Genomic DNA, 18837 nt, shown 5'->3' on the forward strand with positions numbered 1-18837 from the left:
TGGGATTATATTCTAATTCTAAAGCCTGTTTTCAGATTCAGCCAAGAGAAAACTGACCAACATTACTTTTTCCTCAGATGGCCGTCTTAGCTGGGTGAAGGCAGTAAAACTGCTTAAGGAAAGAAAGTAGGAAAGGAAAAATGCAGTTTAGATCATTTTCAGATCAGATTTCTGTTAAGAATTTGTGGATTAGTGAGTCACTTCGCAAGTAGAGAAAACTCTAACTTCTTTTGAGGTTTCGTATGCACTACACTTTTGCCACTGACAGAAGGCAACTGATTGCTATCGATACTCCTCACACCATGTGCTGCAACATACACTAGTCTCCTGGTATGAACTAAAATATCACATCTTGGAAGCAAGAGCCTGCGGGAAAAATCTTATTGATTTTCCTAAGCAAAATATATTACAGTAGGTACTTTTCAGCCCTGAAATTTTTATAAAATGATTTCTTCTTTCTTAAATCTAATAGGCATGCAGAGAACTTGACTTTAGCAAACGTCTTGAAAAGGTGGAAGAAAATACTGACAGAATTTGTTAAAATATTAAAATGTTAATACAGGTGCATTTATACAAGATGTTACAGTACAAAGCTATGTTTTTGAAGACACTTTCCCGGTATCCTTCAATAGAAAGGCTGGATGTGATCTGGATCAATAACCCACTGAAATAAAGCACAATGTGTCAAGTAACCTCTTCTTGATTGTAGCTTTACTAAGATTCTTTTGTTGTCTTTGAGAAGTGAAATAATTTATTTAATGCTCATTATTACTGCCATTCCTTGCATTATTCATCAAGCCCTTGTTTTTTCGTGATTACCCTATTTGGATCTGGGAAGCTCAGTATTACCGCAGTTCAAAGCCTTAATTCTAGAACAGCTTAATTTATTATTGTTGTTGTTTAATTTATTTAATGTTGTTGTTGAAAATCCATCTTTTCTGATCCAAATTTGCTGCAATTCTGTTAGTGTTTAACCTTAAAAACAGGTTTTGTGTCCCTTTTCATTGGAGAACAAAGGTGGGAAAGAGCTTCGGATGGTCTGTGTAATGTGTTTTGTGCTCTGCACAAGCTATAATTTACTCATGGTGATCTGTAATAATTTATTTATATATTTATCCATTATGCATTGTGATCTGATTTAGAGTGAATGTACTCTGTCTTGTCCTTTTCATGAACTTTCCTTTCAGGTTCGACTGTTTCCACACAGTTTTGAAAGGCACAAAGCTGTAATATGACATCTTGCTGTATTTTAAAATGAACTTTATAGAACAACAAAAAGAACAAAAGGAAATTTTACAGAGTTTAAAGTAAAAAAAACAAATTTATATAATTCTATTGACACTCTTGTAGCAGCATTTTAACGGATTTCTTTTTAACATAGGAATGTGAGATAACCAACAAATTTTATTTTTATTTTTTGTGTCTGGTGATGTTACTGGTGGCCAATGTACAATTAAAACATACGGGGAATAGAGTAGGTCCATGCTGACAGGATGTTCTTCAAAAGCAAGCTCTCCGATAATCTATTCATTTTAAATTGGAAAGCTTACAGTATATCAACAGTATGATTGTAAAGATGCATTTGTCTCTACAGGGAAACAAAATATTGAAATTACAAAGCTATAGGCAATAATACCTATTAAGGACTCAAAAAGAGATTTAATTTAACTTGTCAAAGTCATTCTTTTTTTGCAATATGAAAAAGCCAAATTTAGGTGTCTTATCCCTACCCTGAACTGTGTCATGGAGCTCAGTGAACTATAAGTGAATATCCCTGGGTTCTTGGTATTACAGGTTCACTGTATCCTTACTGTACCTTTGTGTCGTCACCAAGCAATGTTCCTGAGCAGCTGTGACTTGAGAGGTCTACATATAACAGTCCATAAAACTAATGCAAAACACAGGATCAAAGACTTTACTCTTTAGAGCTCCTGCATTGGTAGCTTATCAGTGAAGAAACTTCCCCTTTGTGGTTGCAATGTATGAGTATATTTTTGGAAGAAAGTCACAAACTGCATTTGCAGCAATAAAAAAATCACAGAAGACAATGGGGTTACTGCCCTTCACATGTGAGGTTGATAGAAAACATGGAAAGATCTGTTGTTGCATGGAAACTTGCATTATACAGCATGTGATAATGTTAATGAGCCTGATCTACTGTATATACAAACAGCCTTTAAAGCACAGGGAACAGGGAAAATGTCTTGGACAATCCTGAGTCTGCTGCTCTCTCACCATGCACTTGGGATTGGAAATTTCAGATCTAAATCTCAGAGTTAATTGTCATTCATTTTCTTCAGTTAAAGAGTCATGAGATAAATTGCTTTATGTATTATTCACAACAAATGAAATGCCACTACACCAATGACACGCAACACAATTTGGAAGCTAAAACAGCAAAACACATTAAAAAAAAAACAAACTAGCACTAGGCACTGTCAAGTCAAATATGAACTTGAGCAATTCTTTGAACAGTTTCGCTCAAACAAGATGTCATTTGACAACTGTGGACCTCCTGGTGTGATTTTCTTGTATACATTTTCTTTGCATACAGAAATAACTTATTTGGGGACTTTTCTGAAAAAACAGCATGTGAATTCTCTGCATGTTTAATTTATGTATCACTCCCAGCCTTTCCTTGTCTTTGTTGTTGGCAGTACGTTGGTAACGAGCAGAAATGTTTGATTAATATAACCCATGCCACTGCAAAGTCAAACAGGTATAGTACAGTTTTTCATTTGTTAAAACATGTCTCACTCAATTGTGACTAAATTGCTCCATATATTCTAAAAGCACTGTAATAATATAAAAAGTACTATAAATGTAGTACTAAAGCTTATATTTTAATAACCTTTTTTAACCTTTATTCACAACATAATGCACATTGTCAGATAATGTTTAGTAGGACACACCTGTACTGTATTTTGTAGAGTATTTATTAGCATTTACTATTCTCTAGCAATTCCAATTCATATAGTACCAACCAAGCAATTACTATTCCAAGCAAGTCAATTCATATACTGTAGTACATTAAGGTCAAACATTTTTGTAATTTAAGATCTCTAGGTTTACAGTATTATATTGGTTTTACTATATACCATCACCATGTTTTTCTATCTGTTACAAGAGGTATAAAAAAAAACTGTGATATGAAACAATTACAATAGTAAACTGCAATATTTTCTGACCAGGGCTGTGCATAAACAGAATATATTCATTTCCTAACTTGTGGACAGTTGCATCGCCTGATGGGCAGAGTGCCATTAAATGCAAAGTCATGAGTGTAATTATAATATAACATCTTCTCTTCACTCCTATTGCCTTTCGATTGTTGAACCACTGTCAGATACATTGCTGCCCAAGAGAGTGCCCTGAATTTTGTCCCTGTTGTATCGTTCCAAGTGTTATGTGTTACTTTCCTGGAATCTATAACAGGAATCACAAGGAGGGTTTTAAAAGGGCTTCAGAGCTCTGGTAGTGCTCCCATTGTGCTCTAAGGTCACTTCAAAAGCATCCAATGTGACTCAAGGGTGCTTGGAAATGTGGAGTAGATTCAGCATTAATCCCACTGTGCAGTGCGGAGTGTAAAATTATTTTTCATACTTGTAGAAAGATTCTTCAACCAATTTAGTCTTTTTCTCCAATTTCCAAGATCCCAGTTTGATTGGCATGTTGTATTGGACTGCCTCTGTCAAGCTTGCCATGGATTTATTAGACACTCACAAAAGAAATTTAATTACAGGTTTTGTGGTTGTTGGGGAGGATATTAGTAGCTGTCGTCTTAATTTCTTTTAATTGGAGACGTGTTATTATTTTTTCAACATTCACCTCACTCATTCTTGGTGTAATAGTATATGGCAAGCTTTCTGAACCATAATTTGTTAATAACATCACTGGAGGTCATTTCAGTGTCTACATGACTTTTTTTAATTCTATCTACTATATTTGAGTTCTATCCACCACTAATTGGATCTAAAAATCATTGAATTTCTACTGGTAATGGAAATTTGTTAAGCTTCAGCCTTCAGAGCACAAGCACCTGCTTTCTCTTGGTCAAATACTGGTAGGAAGGTTCTACTTGAATTACTGTGATTTAAACCATCTTTGATTTAAATATTTTAGTTTGTCTCTAATCACTGTCTTTTGTACAGTGTTTCGCCTTTTGTTTAAATAGTGCAATCTATATTTTAATGAGATTTTATGGCATCTCTTAAATCATTCTGCTTTAGAAAATGTTTTTACATAGTGGCACTGTTTGAGTGCGTAGGAGGGAAATGGATTGGGGAAAAACTAAAACTGTTATTAATCAAGCTGAAGGAAACTTGTTCAGAAGCAACACAAAAAGCTCTGTTTAGAGTTTTCTGAAGAATTGTCCTAATATTTGACAGAAGATTGTTTTCCATTTGAAAAATTACTTGTACTGAATGTACTTTTATGGTTGGTGAGCTCAAAAGTGCTTTGGAAAATACATTTGGAAGTTTTAAAGTAGGTTGAAATTTTCATATAAAATTTCATAAATAAATGTGAGACAGCTTTTTTCCTTTGATTCGTCATAAATAAACCCAGAGTTGATCGAGATTTAATAACTCAAAAACCAGTATTTTTCATAGAATTAGTTCTGAATTTATTTAGGACACAGGCAAGTATTTAAAATAAACATTTGAGTTTGTGCCTCAGTGAAGGAATGATGTCTAATATATCTGCACCTCCCAGCTGTTCCATGCAGTGTCTGTAGTGAGTGGTCATTACAAGTTCTGTAATTCCATGCTATGCTATGTTCCAAAAATTAGTAGTATATCAGAGATTTGTAAAATCTTTAAAAACACTATTTTAATATTTTGAGGTTAGGAAGAATCAGCATTGCTAATTGCATTTCAGACCACAATAAAAGTAAAATATACGCAGTAACTTGTAAAACCACCAATTTACATCACAAAATAGACAAAATCTCCAAGTATGTGCAGCACCATATCCTGCGTTTCAGAATTAGACAACAAAACTTCCGGCGAAGTGAAGCAGCCCTATTACATTGTAAACAATCAGGCTTGCACATACAGTACATCTCTTTAATCCAACAGAAATATTGCCGTCAATTTTGTGACAATTTTGCCGACAAATGCAACTTACTTGTTAACTTTAAATCCCATTGCATTAGTCATTACAGAGACTACTGAGCAGGAAAGGCCACGTCACATCCCAATTTGTGGGAACTGTTGTTCTTGCCTGTGGCAAGACCATGGGTTTGTGACAACATGGCAACTTGAAGTACTTTCTATAACTTTCTGTTCTGTTGCAAATTTTTTCTATAATGTCAATTAATTTTTTTTTACCGAGATTTAATGACCAGTCTGAGAAATTGGGACTGCAGTTCCCCTTTAAGTGATTATTTTAAGTGACTATTTCTTCAGACACAAGTCTGTTCTACTTCTACTTTGTGTTTTCTGAGCTGTTTCCCTTGCCACTTCAAGTGATGTAGATTTCTAACTGAAGTGAAACATACAGTATTATTAGAACAATCTAAGGTGTGGGGAAGACTTATGTCAGAGACTGTGCCTTGAATCTGATTTAATATGGTCCCTAACCCATGAAGGTACTTGTCAGATAGATCTGAAAGGCAAAGATAAGATACTGAATGAATACAACAATCTCACACAGCCAGCATGTCGATAACGGATGCATCTTGTTGTCTTTTCCACATACTGTACTTGGAGCAGCAGGAGTGGGGGGGGGGGGGTACTTTGTGGGAAAAGGACTGTGGATAGATCACTCCCTCAGGGCTGAAATAGGTTCAGTCTCATAAAGATCAGTGGCATACACGCTTACAAAAAGATATGGACTTAGCAAATGTTAAGATGCTTGGTAATTCAAGGTGGCATTGGTGTCTGTAGAATCAAGGATAAAGGAACTGTCTTGTGTTACAGCTCCTGACATTCCATACAATTTGTGTGAGTGATACATTTTTGTAAAGGTACAAAAACAGAACACAGTGTCATAAACAATTGCTCTTGATCAGTGTACAAATGAGTGTACAGCATGATTGATTACCTATGAAGAGTAATATGCACAAACAATAGTGCGTGTGACTGCTGTGGCACTGGCAACAAATGGTCAAAAGGAATTCAAGTGATTTGTTGCTAGAGAAATGTATTACAGATATCAATCCATCTCATGCCTCGTCCTGTAACAAAAGGGCAAGCTGGAAAATTACCTGCTGGCAAAAGTATATGGTTTTATATCAGAACTTAGTAGGACTCTTGCTCTTTCTACTGTTCATTTTACGGATGCCAAACCATTAGAAATACATTTTGCAATAAGTTCCGAACTACCTGACATAATTCACAAATTGGCAAAATGTGTTAAAAATCACTATGCTATGTACAGTATGAAGATCATGGCAAGCTATATTCTGTATGTTGAATTTATTACTATCATTTTTTTATATTATGTTATACTGTATAATTATTATAATTATATTATATTTAATTTTATATAATGTAATATTATTGAACATTTGTTTTATTCTAACGTGGTTTATACACTTAACGGTGTTTGCTTTATTTTGTGTTTAACTTATATATTCCTTGGACTATCAAATAAAAGCCTTGGGGTTTTCATGGCAAGCTTTTCTTTTTGATTTGACCTCTAATATACCAATTATAGATTTTTTTCGAGAAAAGTCAGGAGAAATGGCTGAAAAGCTGATTTCACAATAGGTCATAATGACGTTTTCTATTAATGTGAATAAATGTGACCCAGACCAGCTCTGGACTGACGCTCAAGCACTGGTGATTCTGAAATCGCAGTTAATAACATTATGAAGTGCTGGTTCAACATTTTTAAGTCTAGTGATCCATCACACCAAGAAGCCATCTGTGGTCTGCTTTAGCACATAAACATCAGAATTGGATATTACCAAGGAACAGGACTGTTTAAGCAGGTGTATATAAAATTATAAAAAGCATAGTCTTAAAGTACTTTTTTCTTGGTAAAATTATTTCTTATTTAAAATAAAATCAGTGCACATTTTAATTAAAAAGAAGCAAGGTTATGGAATTCAAGCTATTAACCTACCTGCAGGTTATGTGAATCTATAATCAATATAAAACATGAATAGATTTTTGGGTGGGTGAGGTTAAGGTTGGGCACTTAAGAATTATATAAAATAAATGAAATATGAATAAATCATATTTCTCCATAGGGTCTTGAGTCAACATTTAAAATAAGATTGCCACTTTTGTAATTTATTTATATTTAAATCTATGATAATGGTGATATGGTTGGTAGTCTGACCATGCTACCCTGTCTCAAAAAGTCATTCATTTCTATCAACTGCAATGCGCACAGGCATTCAGCAGGTGAATATATGAAAATGCTCGGTCTTCCAGTTGCATACCATCATAGCCATGTACAGTACCTCTTGACTCATGATTCATCGAGGAGGAATGTGGAGGAGTGGTCGTGCAACCAAATAATATAACTTTGCAATGGACTACAATATTTCAAAATGAAAATTGTGCTCCTTGGATCTAAAACCTTGCAGTTTAATATTAACATAGGCTGAACATCTCTTATCTTTTTTCACAAGTTCTTTAAGTTTGAATGATGTTCTTTAGCAAGGGGACTGCTTTTCAGCTCTAGTGCTCTCATATGCAGTAGTCCTGAAATTCCCCTATAAAGTGGTTACCTCTTAATACATTTGTGCCAGTTGTGAGCGCTATATTTGAAGTTACATTCTTTGAAAATATTTTTTAAAAAGCTGGCTGTGTAGTGGTTTTAGTTTTTATATTAATCTGGTACCTGTTTTTTTCTGACAAATTTAATTAGTGATTCAGTGTTGCCTTTTTCCATGATGATACGTTTTTAAGTAAGTCAAATGGCTTTTCTTTATGACTAATAAATTAAATGCATTATATCTGTTTCAGACAGAGCAGCATGAGCTCATAAATAGTGCAGGCAGTTAGCTCACAGTTTCACTTGATTACCTTTGCCATTACCATTCTTTATAATCCTTGTGGGAGAAGGAATTCATTCACTTTTAATAACATGCAGGAGATGTTGATACGGGGCTTGTATAATTAGTCAGCTATGTCCAAATTCCTTAGGAATCTCTGAAAGTGTCCATACTTTTTAACAGCCTTTTTGCTGTAGGTCATAGTATCTATAAAATGTTTTTTTTTATAAGCAGAGGTTTTTGACATGGATTGCACATGACCTGCCCTACATCTGATAGTATACTACAATGCTAGTGTAATGACAGGTAAGAACAGCTCTGTGGAGTTCAATTCACAACTCCAGTGAGTTAGTTTGTGAAGGTGCTGCTTTTAACATTAATTCAAGCTTTTTTTCTCTTTGTCGCTGGCTAATTACCTCAGCATCTGTATAAGTAAACTCCTAAACAACACTTCATTGTTTAGTTGAATTATTAGGGCAATGAAGAGGAGGCAGTATGTAGCTGTTAGATTTTTTTTTCTTAAAAATCCATGTCTATCCATTTTCTAACTACTTTTCAATTCAAGGTTCCTGGGGGGGGGGGGGGGGGGTGGAGCCTTTCCTGGCAAGCAAAAGGCTCAAGGCAGGGTACAGCCAGATACCAATCCATCGCAGGCAGACACAAACACAAACATGCACACACTCACACCAGTGCCAATTTTCCAATTAACCTGCCAGTACGTTTTTGGACTTTGGGAGGAAACCAGAGAACCTGTAGGAAACCTACGCAAAAACAAAGAGAGAACATACAAATCCCATGCATATAACACTCCAGGTCCAGAATTGAAGCCAGGCCCTCAGTGCAGAAAGGTAGCAATGCTAACTGTGCAACTGTTCTGCCCCCAAAAGCTATAATTTGACCACATTTAATGTGTGGCTGGGAAGGGAAGTAGATTAACATAATGTGATCAAAAAGGCCACATCAAGAAATGGCAAAACCAGTCTGTGCAGCTCATAACATTGTTGCATTATAAATTTGGAAAGTCATAAAACTGACTCATAACCATAGTTCTGTTGGCACTGTGTGTGGCATTATTGCAATGTGTTAATAATTCTAGAAGAAAAGTATACCTTAAAAGTCTAATAACATGAAATTGCTAAAGGGCACAAAGCTCTGTGCCATCTGCTGGTTGACATTCAGCTGCCTTGTTGTGCTCACAGCATTGCCTGTGTCATCCTGTGTTTCTCTTTCAGCTCCTCACTCTTAGACTACTGCACTCAGCTCCAATTCCTGACCTGGATTTACTCTTTCCTATTTTGGATTTCAATATCAAATATTTGACAGTAATGTATCTTATATGCCTACACTTGTAATATCCACATTACAGTTTATAAAGTAGTATTTTAATCTCATTAGTGAAATATCTAAAGAGGATATTAACATATACTGTAGTATAGTACTAACAGTGATGACGATAATGATATTTTTCAACTACTGATGCTTTAGGAGCACATAAAGTTTTCTTTTTTAAAACACCTAAATTTACTTATAACTGAGTCAGGCAGTTGAGGAGTCTGGGCTCGACACCATTGATTTTCAGAAATTGTAAGGCTGTCAGAAGTCATTTATTAGACTTAGTCACAAAGAAAATGCTTGACATGATTTATTTGAAGGTAATTAGGTTCAGCTGTTAAAGTGAATAAGGTACCCTGCAAGTCTGGATGACATGAGTGACTGTTTTCTCTATTTATTTGTTAATGCTACATTTCATGTGCCTCATCTGATGTGACCAGGGTGTTCAAGCCACCCCTGCAGAGCATCCAACTTGAGGCACTTTAGCCATATTTAATAAAGAAAGATGCCAATTCTTGCAATGAAGATAGAAGTCTTATAATAACATTACCCAGTACGTCTCTCTCATCAGAACTGTTGAGTAGCCTTCTGTCTTACTAAAGGAAAAAGGGTATGTTTTCTACTTAATTTGTATAGGTTATGAAGTGTTTTTTTTGATAGCTCTTAAAGGTTAAAATGATCTTTTTTAATGAGCTTTCAAATGTTGCCTCAGGTATAAACATGATGATAGGCCCCTAACAAACTCAGAAAACATCTTCAGGCATGATGCTCCAAGAGTCAATTGACATAGTATTTGCTTAGATAAAAAAGAGCACTGTAAGCCTGGTGGCATTGAAAATGTACATACATTACAAAAAATTACTATCAAAAGGAAGAAAAACTATAAATGGTAATATATAAAAAAGAAATCGAGAATAAAAGTAGAACAGAAAGACAATGCCGGTGATCACAGGGCTGCTCAGCAAATGGTTGGATTGTTTTGATTTGTTTTTCAATTTGAAAGACATTTGAAAATTCCAAAAGAAAATGTATTTAAATGTATAATGTCTTTTGCACAGAAGACATAAAATAGTATGTATATAATACACTATATTGTCAAGACGGGTCCATTTAGCTGCCACAGTAACACCACACTTTCATTCTTCACGTCACAGGAAATGAGTCCACAAGGCTGCTTCACAAAGTTTTTTCAGGCTTTGTCACCCTGCCACCTGGCACTAGCTGCTGAATACCATCACCTGGCCTGCTTCCAGGAGTGGGCCGACTTTCCTGCGTTATTACATTTAAAAGTGCCTCATACTTGGTCTTTTTCACCCCAGTCCTGGGGTAGACCTAACTTTTTTCTGGAACCTCACTATAGTATTTTGCTAATTAATATTGTAGCAAATTTGGGTTATTGAGCATGTGCCCTCGCCGCTCCCGCCCTAGTTCATCCCTCACCGCATTGGGCTCGGACCTGGATCTCTAGCGTCACTCAACACGGGAATTGCCGACTGAGCTAAAGAAGACCTTCTTCAACCCGGGCGGCCAACATCCCTGTTATGCGCAGGGGCAGAATTCGTTACGATATAATTAAGCAGCAACAATTTTTCATTAAATAAAACCAAGAGCAAACAGCTAAACGGGCAAGCAGCTGTGTGCCGTGTACACAAGAAATCACAGCACAAGCGGAAATTCAAACTCAGAGCCAAGGGAAACAAGCAGAGTCCGTAAACAAAGAGGCACAGAATGAAGGACAAGAGGAGAATCCAATGAACATTGTCAGGACCAAGAGAGGGTTCAGAGTCAGGAAACAAACACAGCAAGAGTTCAAACATAATGAACTTCATGACAAAGTTCCCAAGCACTGTCATATCACAGCTTATCTAGTCTTGAACCGAATGAGGTGTATTGGTGTGCTGTGTGGTTTGGTGGGACTGGTGTATTATTGCCTCCAGGGATTACAAGACTCCTGTTGAATTCATTACCATGGTAACCAGCTGTTACGTCCCAGTGTGTGTTCTGTGTGTGTATGTCTGTTATGTCCACACTGCTGACCCTTGATTGTTCTCCCTTCCTCATTGGCCCACCATTACACCACACTTTCAGTATGATGTCATCATCAATTAGCTCCCAGCCAATTAGAACACATCTTATTCAGCATATAACATGGAGATTTTCAGCAAGGAAAGACCTTTTGTTTGAGTTTGGTCCCGTTTGGTTTTGGTTATCGCTTTGCTTTGCTTTTGGTTATTGCTTCGGCTTTGTTGGTTTGTTGTTTTGCTTTGTGTGTGTGTATTTTCGTATAGCTTTGGCTTTGTTGTTTTGTTGGTTTTCTGTTAGTTTCTTTGTACTTTCGTTTGTTTGTGTGTTTATCCTTGTTTTGCCATTACCTTGCCCTAACGTGCTACATGTTCAACTTTTGTGTTCTTTGTACCCTGTTCCTGTTGATAACTCTCATTTTCCCTTATTTGTATTCCTGGTTCACTTGTGTTTTTGTGTGAACGTTTGTATATAAGGTTAGTTTAGGTTATTGGGTACACTTTATTCACTTAGTTGACTTTGTATTAGTAACACTAGTTTAGTACGGGTGAGTGCCATTTGTCTTGTATGGTTTTGGGTAGTCAGTGCAGTTAGCTAGGGTGTTGAAGACGCCGAAGACCGTGTGTTTCAAGTTTTCTTGTGCAGTCAGGTTAGCTTTCTCTCACTGTCCTAGCCAGCTCCATTTTGTTTGTTATTTTCTTTTCTTTGGCACCACTCTAGTTCCTTACCCTTGTTATCACGCTTCCTAGTCCCTCACCAAAACCCACCTGCTTCCAAAAGAATTATCCTAAATGTTACACCCCGATACCCCCTAGACACTTGGGGTCGTAACACCAGCTCTTAATGACAGGAGATTTTAAGTGATCCAGCTACCATGGGGATACTAGCTCGGCACACCACCCATCTGTAGAGACGAACATGACACCCACCTTATACCTTTTCAGCGATGGAGCCAACAAGGAGCTACAGATGATGTAGTTGTGGAGGTCATTGGAACATGCCTCTACCTCCAAAAAATACAAAGGAACAAATTGCAGACAGTTTGTTGTAGTGTAGAGCCACACATTGCAGTTTTTCAGGCACTTTCTAAGGGTGCGCTCAATGAGGTCCCACTGGAGCTCCAACAGCTCAATGTCTCATTGAGTGGAACTTTTGAGATCAACCCAGGACTTTCTGGAAGGGCTGTTTATCTCTTTTGCTGACCTTTTAATCCTTAGGGATCTCCAAAGGGGAGGTGCAACCCCTTTTCAGAAGAAAAAACATGTCTGAACCTTTCAACTCAGTACAATTCAATACAACAGGGCCTTGGGTGCAACAGTCCAATCCAAAATTTGAATACATTTTCCTTTGTCATACAGAAAGTATGTAAGTTAACACAACACAAGTAGTGGAGACACAGGACATAGGCACATTTATGAATAGTTTTTTGTCAACATATACCATTGCTCCTATAAGCTAATGTAGTTAAGACTCATATTAAGACTAACATATTTTTATGAAAGAGGAGATCACCTGGCATGTGATAATACCACATCATTGGCTGAAGTCAAAGAGAGACTAAGAGATAATCAGCTGGCAGGAATAAAAGTTGAGAACTTGTTGACTATCCAAGCTAACTGAGAAAAATGCTCTTGGTGATCTTGTCAGAAACATGTGACACCATTATAAAACAGCTCAGAGAAAGAGAACCATGATTCTCTACTCACTGGCTTGTTAAGCCAACAACAATAGGAGCCCATGGAGAAAAAAAAAGAAAAATGTAAAATGACTGTAGAGGCAAGAGACAGTTTCTAAATTGTAAATCTAAACAAAATGGAATGGTAGGGTGCTGAAATCCTAAATCATTAAGCTTAATTTTGTGATTGCAGTCATTTCTCGCACATTTGTCATATTCCCATGCTTTGGACTTGGCTAAGCATTTAATCTTCTGTGAATGCATAAGTGATTCAGTAATCGCCACTGACCTTGACATTGACAAAAAGGTCACCAGGGAGCTGAAGAATTTGCATTCCCATGGACAATTTACCAAGGCATGTAGAACAATTAGTAAACTAGATAAAAGACATTGTGCTTTTACTCCTAGGGATTGTACCTTTAATGGTAGTCTCAGGCACTTTGACCTTGCAGTTCATTATGATAGGATTCAAGTCGATATAGCTTAGGCTTTTTTTGTTTGACAGTTTTAAATAGATGATTAACAAGAAAACTAATCTTTTAATAATATTTAGAATGCTTCGTTAAATAACATTACAATAAACCAAAAATGAGTTAATTGTAATGTGCTGTATAGTAATTCAAAGACTGAATGGACAATCAGGCTCCAATGCTTATTTCAGCATCATTTTCATATGCAGAAAAAAAGACTGCCGCATTACTTCTAAAATATGCACAGATACCATATACATATATAATTTAATATGGGATTTGTTGTTGATCCTCTTGTTCCAAATCAGAAGAAAATGATTAAGCTTTTGTGTCTCTAATACACGGAACATCTGTTTCATGTCTCCACCAAATAATTGCACACCTTCCTGGGCTAAGGGTTTAGTTTTCCAGCAGAATAAATAGACCTCCCAACTGAGCTGCTATGTTCAGAAAACACGCAGTGCTCCTGGTTTACTTTTCCATTTAATTTAGCCATAACCCTTTAAAAGGCAAAGCTTTTCTTGCACAAGATCATTCCAAGGTGGTGGGGCTGCAGACATCAGCAATTTCATGCCGGTTCAGTTGCAGATAGATATAATCAGCAAGTACAATATGGTTTCATTGGTGTTGGTTATGGATCTACAGTGTATTGCTTGCATTCTCTTTGGGCATTGGTCACTGAATGAGTTGGTGCAGGAATATGTCAACTAAGTCGGACTGTAAACCATTTTATAGTCACCAGTACCATTAATAATCAGTGTTCTGATAATAGGTGGATGAATGTTAACCATTTCATTTTGCCCATGTCTTTGTCCTTTCAATTGTGAGTGTCGAAAACATGTCAATGAGAATACCAAGACAGAATGCAGTGATGGATTTTGTTGTCCTATTGTCTATATGATTTAACATGCAGTACTCCTTCTGTATCCATCCACAAGAAAATTATTCTAAAACCTAAAACATCAATACTGAATAAGAACAATTATAAACAGAACAATTAGATTAACTAATCAAAGTTTATCAAAGGGGGGGGGCAAGTTTTTTACTCTGTTCTGTACTATATTTGTCTGTTAATCCAACAGGCTTTCATACTGTAGATTTACTAGTCCAATGTAATTTTTTTGAGTCATTGTTATCTAAATCCTTTTAATCTTTTCTGTTGTATTTCATTAGTTAACTACAGTCGCGTGGGGCTCCATGGGACCTGCAAGGAGACGTTTTGTGAAAGAGGGCGCCAGTGTGTGGTTGGCGAAGAGACAGGGAAGGCAGAGTGTGTGTGTCTAGAAAAGTGTCACCCCACTTTTGTGCCCGTCTGTGGATCAGATGGAAGATTTTATGAAAATCATTGTGAGGTTTACCGCACCTCTTGTCTTCAGAAGAAAAAGGTCTTCGTTGTGCACAGCAAGGACTGTTTCTTCAAAGGTAAGAAAGAACCATTGCATGCATCATGTACAGTATCTGCATTTCAACTGTTCTACTGTTTAACTGTTTCTGCTGCAAACTGTTAAAAAAAAGAGATGAGGAAGTGACATCCAGGAAGTAACATAGCACTTCGTATTAGATTATGTTTTCCACACAGTTCACAGTTTCACTTTGTGCAACTTTCCATGTGCAGCAAAATCTTCTCGACCTTACCTTTGCATGTTCTGAGGTAAACGGTGTCTGAGACATTGTTTTCCTGGAATTCATCTCAAATGTGTAGTCCCTAAAGCATAGCTCTTTCAGTAAACCCCATTGGAAAGCATGTCAAGGAATAGAAGTCAGGAGAGATGAACGAGTACTAAAAACCCATCTGTAAATCTTCAAAGAAATTCATCAGCAGTCAATTTATTTTACTTACTGTAAAATCAACTTTCTGTTGCCTTTACCATATACAGTATCTGAATCTTAGTGCCTAGAAGTGACTTTCAAATATCTAGTCTGTTGTGATATATGGAGAAAGACAAACGTTTTCCAACTAGAAATCAAATATATAGTATGCTGTTGAGAATATATATATATTCTAGACTGTCTTGCTTTGTCCTTAACAAATTAACACTGTTTTGTGTTTGAATTTGTGGAAGTTATTAATCATAATATGGACACAAAATGTATCAGAAATGAAACTGAATTTGCATGAGCAATTAATATGAATTTCTTACTGAATGAAAAATGTAAATAAAGACAACAGAATTGATTTAATTTGAATGAAGAAATGGTATCCTAGATTATATGTTATTGAACTACTGTATGTTGCTGCAGTGTTTAACATTATAGGCAAGTCTCTAAAATCAGTATGCATGCTTCATTTTTTTGATAGAACAAATGCATCTAAGGATGTGTTTATAACAACAACCTCTATATGGTGTAATGTAAAAATATTTCAGTTTCATTTTAATTGAGCATTTGAAGGGAAAAAAGTGGTTATTCAACATTGTAATATTATAATATTGTTCTGAATTCATAAAACCAGTTTTTATCTATACTGTAGGTTTACTATATACCCAAAAGGCTTTTAAAATTTGTGTTGCACTGAACAATAAAATATGAATCCATTAATTAATATACATATTTTAATTATATTGATGAGTTCTATAATCTGATTCAAGTTCAAAGTATAAAACAAAAAATGTTTCCCATGTAAGGTTATTTATAGACTTGTGCAGTAAACAGGATAGCCTTTTCGCTGAACCTTTTGATGAGACTTAAGATTTACTTGTGGCACTGAATCTCAGATTATCACTGATGTTTGTTAATATGATAGGGTTAATAACTGAAGTCATGAACTATTCAGAACAATTAACATAGCAGTCCTCCAGATGTGCCTTTGTACAGTAACTCCAAGCTGCTAGGCAAGTTTACATTGGGTTTCAGATTCAAATAACTTTTATAGGAACGAAACCATATATAAGACTAATAATAGACAAAAATGCTGGATAGTTGTGCAACTAGCTGTTTGTTTGGGCAATGTTTTCACTTTCTGAACATTACATAATTACTGTCCATATTTGCCTTTGAATTAATGGTTGTAAGTACTCTTATAAACTTTACAAGAAATTGATTTTTTATATATTCTTATATATAATACTTTATTTGTGCAGGTGCTTTATACCAAGGAGAGTGCATTCCATTACATTTTTCTTCTCTCTCTTCTGCAACAGTTAATTTTGAATGTCAATTTAAAAAGGTAACAGGCTCTGAAATGCCATATTCCAGTGAGAGTGTGAACTGTGTTTGATGGGAAGCCTTGTGTAATCGTCAATATTTAATAGAAAACTACCAAACACACTAGTCAAACTGAAAACTGAGGCACAATAATGTACCGTAGGATATCAAAATTATGTTCAAGTTAATTAAATAATATTTAACCTTGGGTGACTAAAATGTCTACTGTCTTCAAATTCTAATTTATATAGTTTACAAAAAATGTGCATAATACAAATCATACCCTAGTAGAATAAGGCATAAGCCCAGAATAAGGCTTGAATAAAATAAATGTAATAATGATTATTAATTTTGGTACAGTACATAGTTAAACGTCCTTTAAATTGTGTGCACACTTTTAGCTGTTTTTAGCACCTATTAAATTAGGTGCTGTTAACTCAAAATAACTGAATCAGTCTTTTGCATCAATGCTACATTATGTGGTCAAAATTTTGTAGTTAAACTCTTTTTTGTCACCTATAATTGGAGGAGCATAGTGATTTATAGATCTTGCTAGCATGTCTTATTTTGTACCTATGAAATAATGGGTGCAATTTCACAGGCAGGCAAACTGTGAGCAAATTGCCCATTTAGTTAATTTGTTATGAGGTGGGCAGTTTGCCCACAGAGAAAATAATTACCTTCATTAGTCATGCACATTTTTTCAATTGTCCTTCTAGACTCTGTTGAAAAGAAACTGGAATTATCTGAGCAATTCCAACACCTATGCAAAACAAATCTCAAAGGAATGAAACATTTAAAACATATTAGGAAGAATTAGGAATAATGAAACTACTAATATTTAGAATGGTTTTGATATTTTAAGTTTTCACCAATACCTAGAAGTTGACACTTGACAAGATATTTACACACAAGGGATAAGTAGAACCCATTTCCTGAAGAGACTAGTTATTTTCTTTGCTGTTTTTTGTTTACCTTTGAGGTTTTAAAGAAATGTTGTACCTGAGTAGTGTTGTAAAACTAACAGTTGAAGGTTAGAATGTGCAGTAACGGATTTGCATGCAGGAATTAAAATTCTGAATCAATAAGTTTGCATGGCAGTGGGAATAGTTAAAGCCAATTGATTTTTACTCTTATCCCTTTGTGGTTTTCTTAAAGAGACTTTTTTGCAGGCATCTTTTTTATCACCGATTTTAGCACCGATTTTGGGAGATTATAGTCTGCTGTCTACTCAATAGTATTGATGTTACTAAATTTGTATTGGATACAGATTGCACCATAAGAAGAAGTGACACTTGTAAAACGTCAACCTTGATGGCATTGTTGCAATGAGCTATATTTTGCATTGACTTACAGACGTTCAGTGACATATGAAGTAATAATGAGGAAGTGAATAATCTGCTGTACCCTAATCTGTGGTTGTCCAGTGATAAATACAATGAGCATCAAAAAAAATACATACATACTGTATGCATGTATGAAAATAAAGATTTTTAAAGGCTGACTAAAACAGAAAGGAACCAACATGGCCTGCTTATCAAGCGAACACTGTCTGCCACAACACAGTCTGTCGATGATGCTATGCCTGCGATATGTGTGCGTCCTAATGCCCAGAGTCACCATGCTGTAAAAAGGTTCTGTTCTTCAAATGAGACTTAAAACCGAGGTCCTGACTCTCTGTGGTCATTAAAATCCCTTGGGCATTTCTTGAAAAGACAGAAGTGTTACCCTGACAATCCTGGCCAAATTTCCCATTTACCTTAACCAATCATGGCCTCCTAATAATCCCCATCTATGAGTTGGCTTCATCATTTTGTTCCCCTCCTCACTATGAGCTGATGTGTGGGGAGCATACTGGTGCACAATGGATGCCATCACATCATTCAGGTGGATGATGCACATTGGTGGTGGTGGAGGGAGGGGGACCAGAAAAGTGCTATGTACAGTAAGCGTAAGAAATTATTATTAGAATATTCCAGTAGCTGCTGAAACAATAAGGGTTTTCTGGCAAGATAAGAATGACATTTTTGCATAAATGGGGACAACATAGGACCTAGAACTCAGAAATGACTGAACAGGCCTGTGCTTGTCCAGGCTGTATAAGAATGGGACATATTTCCAAAGGGCAGCATCTGCAACCAGGTGTGAAGCATTCTTCTCAGAATGCAGTTTACTGTATATTACTTAAAATGGAAGCCATACACACTAGTAGCCAGTGTACTTCACAGCAGATTCCCTGTTGA

At 36.0% G+C, this 18837-nt stretch overlaps 1 protein-coding gene across 2 annotated transcripts in view; it reads left to right on the forward strand.

Annotated features, from left to right (window-relative positions):
* Positions 1-18837, forward strand: part of fstl4 (follistatin-like 4) — a 175918-nt gene that overhangs the window by 42236 nt on the left and 114845 nt on the right. For both annotated transcript variants that reach the window (XM_015349418.2, XM_015349419.2), the window contains exon 4: positions 14624-14872. In XM_015349418.2, the coding sequence (XP_015204904.2) occupies positions 14624-14872 (249 nt within the window). The remainder of the gene's footprint in view (positions 1-14623; positions 14873-18837) is intronic.

Source organism: Lepisosteus oculatus, chromosome 11, assembly GCF_040954835.1.
Source record: "Lepisosteus oculatus isolate fLepOcu1 chromosome 11, fLepOcu1.hap2, whole genome shotgun sequence".
In the NCBI taxonomy this organism is placed as follows: domain Eukaryota; kingdom Metazoa; phylum Chordata; class Actinopteri; order Semionotiformes; family Lepisosteidae; genus Lepisosteus; species Lepisosteus oculatus.